Genomic DNA, 8,246 nt, shown 5'->3' on the forward strand with positions numbered 1-8,246 from the left:
TCAAGACCAGACTGGATGAGTTCAGTTTGCCTATCATTTCCATCCTCGTAACTATTGAAAGTCCCACCAATCGGGCTCTAACAATAACCTTTTTTTGAAGTCAGACACATGTTTATCAACAAGTACTAATAACTAGCAGAAGCCATGGTAAAATTTTCGCGATATTTAAAAAAAGGAAAAAATATAGGCTTTTATGCTTGCGCTGGTTGAAAGAGCTCAAAATTGGGAGGAAATATGGTTCTTAACAGCAAAGGAAAACAAAATTCGGGAGTAATCGAGGTAGCAATCTGTTGCCTATACACCACCCGAGTTCATCTTTTTGTCTGATTTCCCATATTTTTTTTGCCCATATTTGTACATAATTCCCCATAGGTGTGGATTCATTTGAAACAACCTTTACTTTATAGTTATAAATTTCTCGTCAGCGTGGATTAATTTGAAGCAACCTTTACATCATTTCTTGTCTCTGAGAAGCATTTCTGTGTTTTGGGGTGGGAGGGGGTGGGGGGTGGGAGGAGCAACAGACAGACAGCATTGTCCTATTAAATATACTGTAAAGAGGATTGTGAAATTCCAAAATCGTCATATTTCTTAACAGTAAATATATTGTGGGATATTTCTTGACAGCAAGTGAATTTAAAAAAAATATTCTGGAGCGATTAAAGCAGCGGTCTGTTGCCTTATACAGTGCCCTGGTTCAATTTTATCGGTCCGATTGAAAAGAATTATAATTTTCTCATAGGCTTGGATTCGTTCGAAGCCTGGTGTTCGCTTAGCGGTTAGGGTGCCGGCTTGGGATCCTAGGATCCTGGGTTCGAATCCCGCTCGATCGCTGAATTAACGCCAGGGTTGTTGACTCAGCCTGTCATCCTTCCGAGGTCGGCAAATAGAGTACCAGTTCACTGGTAATTCCCCTGCGTGTCACAGGATGACCAATAGGCTTGGGGGCAGGAAGGGCATCTGGCCGTAAAACAATGCTTCAAAAAAGGGGCCCATGGTTGCTGATTTTTTTTTTTTTTTTTTTTTAACTCCGAGGAGTGTTTCTGTGTTTCAGGGTGGGATCGACACACAAATGGCATTACCTACATATGTATATATATATATAGTGCATTCAGAAAGTATTCAGACCCTTTCACTTTTTTCACATTTTGTTATGTTGCAGCCTTATGCTGAAATCGTTTAAATTCATTTTTTCCCTAATCAATCTACACTCAATACCCCATAATGACAAAGAGAAAACAGGATTTTAGAAAGTTGTGCAAATTTATTTAAAAAAAAAAACTGAAATATCACATTGACATAAGTATTCAGTATAATATATGTGGTTCGTTGATGTTCATTGTGTATGAATATTGGAGTGCTCCTGACAATGCATGCTTCTGTGCACAGGGCTTTGATGATTTCATCTTTGCCTTCTTTGCGGTGGAAATGGTTATCAAGATGGTGGCACTCGGCGTATTTGGGAAGCGCTGCTACCTGGGTGACACCTGGAACCGCCTTGACCTTTTTATTGTCGTGGCCGGGTGAGTACATAATGAGAACAAAATAATAAAAATAACAAAACCACAAAAGTGGGTGTCCTCGGATTTCTGAGATGGCACTTGGCAGAATTTGCTTCTTTTGATTTTTGATTTTTGCTGATCTTGATGAGGGGAGTTTGGTCTGTATTTACCTTGCTTTCATTTCTCGTCGTCTCCGACCAAATATTTTTTACTCCACTGTGTGCATACTTCTGCCGAGTATGATCGGTGTGTCATACTCCATCTGCAGCCTGGTCCGTCACATTCTTTGTTGTTATAATCTTGAACAGACTGATGTTCTTTTTGACGGTATCATTGTACCTTTTATTGGGACCACCTCTTGCTTTTTGGTCATTTTTCTACTCACTGTAATATCTTCTTGGGTAATCTGTCTTCCCCTGTATGTCTAACATGGGGAGACCACCTGAGTTGATTTTTGATTAACATCCGCTCGTTGCTTGCGTTTAAGTCATTTGCAGCACCGTTATTCATGATTTGGTCTTCTCCCCTGCTATTCATTATGGAGCGATGATGTCGTTGCTGAAATTTATTGAGTTCTTTATCCTGCCTTCAGTAGTAAATCCACATTTTGTTGTGCACAATAGTGAAGATCCTATGATTGATTACCTTGTATACACTTGGTGTGTTTTTCAGCAGGATATCATATCATGATCAGCACAAAATCGACCTTTGCCCCTCCAAACCCCCTGCTTGTTTTCTTGAATCTGGTTATAATTTCTTGTTCAATCAGTTGTGTTAGAGTTGTCTAACACACACACACCTCTGAAATTACAGCATGTAAATCTGTGCCATTGTTATTAGTCCCCTACCGGTGTACACCGGAGGGGACTATAGGTTTGCACTCCGCCCCTCCGTCTGTCATTCTGTCAGTCTGTCCGTCCGTCACGCAAATAACAGTTTTCCGGACTTTTTTTCTACACTCTTAATGCTAATGATTTCAAACTTGGTACGTGGTTTCCTTATGATAAGTTACAGATCAAGTTCGAACTTCACGACGTTTCGATCATTTTTGACAAAGTTATGGCACTTTGAACTTTGGTAATTTCCTCAACAGTTTTCCGGACGACAGACTGCCGGTCGGGGATATGTATTGCAGCGCAATACTCAGAATGCTTGTGAGTCCCCTACCGGTGTACACCGGAGGGGACTATAGGTTTGCACTCCGTCCCTCCGTCTGTCAGTCCGTCAGTCCGTCAGTCCGTCAGTCAGTCAGTCTGTCAGTCCGTCACGCAAAGAACAGTTTTCCGGACTTTTTTTCTAAACACTTAAAGCTAATAATTTCAAACTTGGCACATGGTTTCCTCATGATAAGTTACAGATCGAGTTCGAACTTCAGGACGTTTCAATCATATTTGACAAAGTTATGGCACTTTGAACTTTGGGAATTCTGATAATTCTGATGATCCTTAACTCAGTGCCATTTTAAGTTTTCATTTCCTTTAAAAACCATTTTCTCTGCAATAACAGGACCGATTGAGATCTAATTTTCACCGTAGGGGGGATTCGGCCTGCAGAATATTTTAATGGTAATTATGACGTCACAGGTCACGTGGTTCGGCCGCCATATTGTTTTTCGTGAAAACACGAAAACCCCTTTTTCTCTGCAACGGCTGAACAGATCGAGGCCAAACTTTGCAGGCAGAATCGCATACCCATGACGAACAAAAAGTCAGCGAGCATGACGTCATGCGTCACATGGTTTCAGAGTTATGACGTGTTTAAGCATGAACCTTTAAAACCGAGCTCCTCCCTCATTTTTGATCCAATCGAGGGGAAACTTCACAGATCTGTACAGCATGTCAGTCTACTAAAATGTCCTTTTGGAATTTGCGATAGGTCACGTGGTTTGGCAGATATTGTTAATTAAACGAAAATATTAAAAAAGTGGATATCTCTTGAATCGCTAGTACCTCAGACCGTGAGTTGGTAATTATATAATTCACACAGTGCAATAAGTGCAGGCCGCTCCATGGAGCGACCTTGCGGGCTTATCAATGAGGCGAGGTGTGACACACGTGTCTCAGCATACCTCAGATCAAGTATGAAAACCAGCATCAACCGTGCATAAATTTGCATATTCGATCATTTTTGACAAAGTTATGGCACTTCGAACTTTGGTAGGGGACATGTATTGCAGCGCAATACTCAGAATGCTTGTTAATCATAGTATTTGAGTAATTGATATACTAGGTGCTGATTGGTTCAGAGTTTCTGTTTTCTTAATGTTTGTCATGGTGAGACTGTACTCATCTGCCACTTTTGAAAAAGTGTTTGTGATTAGGATTGACAGGTGAGTTACTTTGTGGTTGATTAAAGGGAAAAAAGGGAATTTCCTGTAGTTTGTGAATTTTAGGGGCATTAAGCGGATGTTCCTCAAAGTATTGGAAATGGTGGTCACGGATAGGCTCAGTGTGTTGGTGGCATTGATTGAATGCAGTTTGGGTTTGTGACAAGTACAGGCACAACAGATAATCAGAAACAGACCAAATATTTGGAAGGGAACATGATTAGTTACGCTGTGGGGATTTTGGAATTGGAGAAAGCGTGTACCCCGGTTTAGAATAGGTACACCGTATCCCTGCGCATGGTAAGAGCGTGACCAAGGGTTGGCGTCAGGAAGGGCATCCGGCCATAAAAACATTGCCTCAAAACAGGGAACCATGATTGTCATGGGGCCCGCAAGGCTAACCTCCGCTCTAGCGGGGAAAATGGCCTTAAAAACGATCATTCATTCATTTATTTTTTATATGATAGGGTTACAAAGGAGGTGGTGTGTTGTTGTCTGAGGATTAAGAGGGTACCGGAAAGATTGGTAAGGATAGTTGAGATGATGTATGAGGGGTTAAGAGATAAATGGAAAATAGGAATGGTTACTCAAACATCAGCCCTGAATCATTTTCTGTTTGTGGTGGTGATGTCTGTATTTAATGATCGAGAATAATGAGCGTTCCTTTGGGAAACGTTTGAAGTTGGTTTGGTTCTGATTTCAAACTCTGAGGGACTTTGGAATGCAATGGTTGTGGAATGTCAGGAAATTGTGGAAAGTGGTGGATATGTGGGGAAAACAGAGGTAGCAGTGGGTATGAGAGAGGGAAGGAGTATGTGGGTATGAGGGATAGGGCAAACATGGAGTTAAAACAGGTGGGAAATTTCAGGTTTCTGGGTTTTACTTTGGAGGAGGCAGTTCCAGTTGTAAAGATGAGAGGGAGAGATGGAGAGAGATAGGAATAAGAGAAAGACAGAAAAAAACAAAAGGAAGCTTGAAACGCAGGGTGTAGTAGGTAGAGGAGTGTTTTTGGGATGATCCATGATTGAAAGATTCTGGTTAGGTTGAGGTCTTAAAAATTGATGTTAAGACTAGTTCTCTTGAATGGAATGGAAGCTTGGACCTTAAGAAAGGAAGAAAGATTGCTGCAGAAGATGGAAATACAGATGCTGATGGGGATCTCTCTGGGGGAATGGAAGAGAAATGAGGATATCAGGATGTGGGGAGGAGGGTAGTGAAGAAGGACATTAAAAAAATTGGGGCCATGGAAGTAATAGTCATATTTGTCACGGTCGTAGCCCCGAAGGACCACTCAATGTACTGATACAGCAGCAGTGGATTCAGAAGAAATACAGAGCAACGTCACTCCTGCCTAATGCAAATGCTTTTGCATTCTTTGTGAGAGACTGTAGCTGTAGAAGCAAAATGGGAAAAGTATAACAATGATATAATCATGAAACATTCACACAGATACATCAATGGCAACCAATCACAAAGCACATATGCATGCTCGAGGCCCATGGAAGAGCTAGTTTCAGTACATTGAACAGGGAAGGCCACGACAGGACAAAAGGAACAGTTGAGAGAGGGGGGACACCAACAGCAGAGTTGAAGGCCGATATAGAGGGAAACTTGGACAAGCAATGCGTGTTGGGAGGAATGAGGGGAGGGATAAGATGCATGTGGTTGTCAAGATGGATACAGAAGAAAACTCTCAGCAGGGAAAACTAGAAATTTGGAAGGAGGAAGCATTGGGGTGGGTGGTGGGAGTGGTGAAGAGAAGGGGTGAACAATGGTAGACAAGCATTACGCCTAGGTCCCCCGTCGGTGAAGTGATGTGAGTTGACAAAGTGGAGGACGCAAGGCGGCCATCTTGGATTTTGACGTTGCGACCCAATTTTCAATAGCGTTCTTCCTTATGCGTAGATACACCCACGCACCAGATTAGTAGTGAGTAGTTCATTTATTTTTCAAGATATTCCGCTCACAAAGTTCAGACATATATGGTGGCGGCCATCTTGGATTTTGACGTGGCGACCCAATTTTCAATAGCGTTCTTCCTTATGCCTAGATACACCCGCACACCAGATTAGAAGTTAGTAGTTCGTTTATTTTTCAAGATATTCTGCTCACGGTTCAGGCATACATGGCGGCAGCCATCTTGGATTTTGACGTGGCGAACCAATTTTCAATAGCGTTATTCCTTATGCATAGATACACCCGCACACCAGATTAGAAGTTAGTAGTTCGTTTATTTTTCAAGATATTTCGCTCACAAGTTTCAGACATATATATGGTGGCGGCCATGTTGGATTTTGACGTGGCGACCCAATTTTCAATAGCATTCTTCCTTATGCCTCGATACACCCACACACCGGATTAGAAGTTAGTAGTTCGTTTATTTTTCAAGATATTTCGCTCACAATTTTCAGACATATATATGGTGGCGGCCATCTTGGATTTTCACGTGGCGACCCAATTTTCAATAGCATTCTTCCATATGCCTAGTTGCACCCACACATCAAATTAGAATTCGGTCCTTCGCTTACTTTTATAAAGATATTGCAGTGCACGTACGCACGCACGCACGGACGCACACACGGACGGAGGGGAAAACCATAGTCCCCCTTTCGCTCCGCGGTGCGACGGGGGACAAAAATATCCTGGTTTGGCATTGGGGATCATCTGAGATGGTGGTGAACAGCCTTATTGAAGACCTGGAGGGAAGAATGAGATTGACGAGGATGTGGAAGTTGGTTCCACATGTGGGGAAAAATAGGAGCGAATGAGTGGAGGGGAGCAGTGATCCTGGATTTAGTTAGTTTCATCAGAAGGGGGTTATTGATAGACCACATGTGCCCTGCAGAAACCTAGGGGAGGACAAAGCATGGAAAGAGCAGAGGTTGCAAGACCAGAAAGGAGGCAGTAGAAGACAGATAGACCACTGACCTGTCTGCAATAGTGAAGTGATAGGCCCATGGACTCGGCTTAATCGTGGGAGATTCCAGTGATCTTGAAGGCCTTGGTTTCTATGGCATCAAGCTGAGTAAGATGTGAGGCAGGGGAGCCAGCCCAGAGGGGAGAGCAGTACTCCATCAAGCCGCGGATGAAAGCCTTGTAGGTGGATATGAGTTCATGTGTGCCAAGGAAGGACTTTGTACGATGAAGAATGCCAAGTTGGCAGTTGGCTTTGGAGGACAATTTGGAAAAGTGGTTTGCTCAAGAAAGATCCTGGCTGATCGTGAGACTTAGGGGTTTCAGTGACTGAACTTCCTCAAGAAAATTGTTAAGAAAGTAGATTGGGGTGAGGAGGAAGGTGAATTGCGAGACGGTCCTTTCAGAGAGACGTAGTGAGAGTGTGAGAATTGTTAGGATTGAAAGACATGTTCCAAGTGTTTGACCAGTTTGTGATTTTGTCAAGGTCTGAAGAGGAGGAAGAGGCTGCAGCCTTCCTGTCTGAAGGAAGAGGAATGTCACGACAGAGGGTGGAGTCATCAGCAAATGGATAAAGGGAATTTTCCAGAGAATCAGGGAGATCATTGATGAAGTTCAGGAATAGGACTGGACAAGAACACTGCTTTGGGGCACTTCAGCCTTGGCAGGGAGAGGAGATGAAAGGATTCCATTGAGTGCCACATGTTGGCTAAGAGAATAGAGGAAGTCAGTAAGCCATGTGTGAGTTGACCTTGGATTCCATAGGCAGACAGTTTGGAGAGTAAGTTGGGATACCAGACTGTATCAAAAGCACGAGATATGCCCAGAGAGCTGACCCTGATCTTACGTTTGATATCGAGGGCCTCCATCCATTGTTGGGTTAGTAGAAGCAGCATGTCCAAGATGGAGTGACTTGGTCTGAATCCAAATTGATGATCCGAGATAATGCCATTGGAGAAGAGGAAGGATTTAATATCAACCGTGATGACGCATTCCATGACTTTGCTGATAATTGGAAGCAAGCTGATAGGTCTGTAGCTGAGGGGATCAGGTTTTGCACTTCTTTATGTAATGCTGTGATGTTGGCTGATTTCCAAGTAGATGGAAGATGACCTAGGTAAGTGACAGGATGAAAAGGGCAGAGAGAGAGAATGTGTAAGAGCAGCAGAGCAGGATTTTAGAACACGTGAGCTGATGTCTTCTGGTCCAGTTGAACTGAAAAAGATGGCTTTAGTAATATCTCTACATTCATATAGATACCCAAAGGAACATGTAAGACATTGGGTAAAGGTGTGACCGACAACCAAAGAAAACTTGGAATTGCAAATGGGGATTTGCTTTTTTGGCATTCCCATGTGGCCGCATGGCACATGATGCTGAGATCATAGCTTGAACTCCCTTATACTGTGTTCATTTGACTGTAATCACCTGGTGTTGGCATAATGGTTAGGGTGGCGGGCTTGGGATCCTAAGGTCCTGAGTTCGAATCCTGTTGAATTAACGCC

At 42.9% G+C, this 8,246-nt stretch overlaps 1 protein-coding gene across 1 annotated transcript in view; it reads left to right on the plus strand.

The window, feature by feature from the left end:
• LOC137419146 (voltage-dependent T-type calcium channel subunit alpha-1G) overlaps positions 1-8,246 on the plus strand; it is a 640,444-nt gene that overhangs the window by 246,788 nt on the left and 385,410 nt on the right. Inside the window, 1 exon segment of the mRNA XM_078768309.1 lies at positions 1,390-1,523. Coding sequence (XP_078624435.1) covers positions 1,390-1,523 — 134 coding nt within the window.

Source organism: Myxine glutinosa, chromosome 1, assembly GCF_964187855.1.
Source record: "Myxine glutinosa chromosome 1, kmMyxGlut1.1, whole genome shotgun sequence".
Lineage (NCBI taxonomy): Eukaryota > Metazoa > Chordata > Myxini > Myxiniformes > Myxinidae > Myxine > Myxine glutinosa.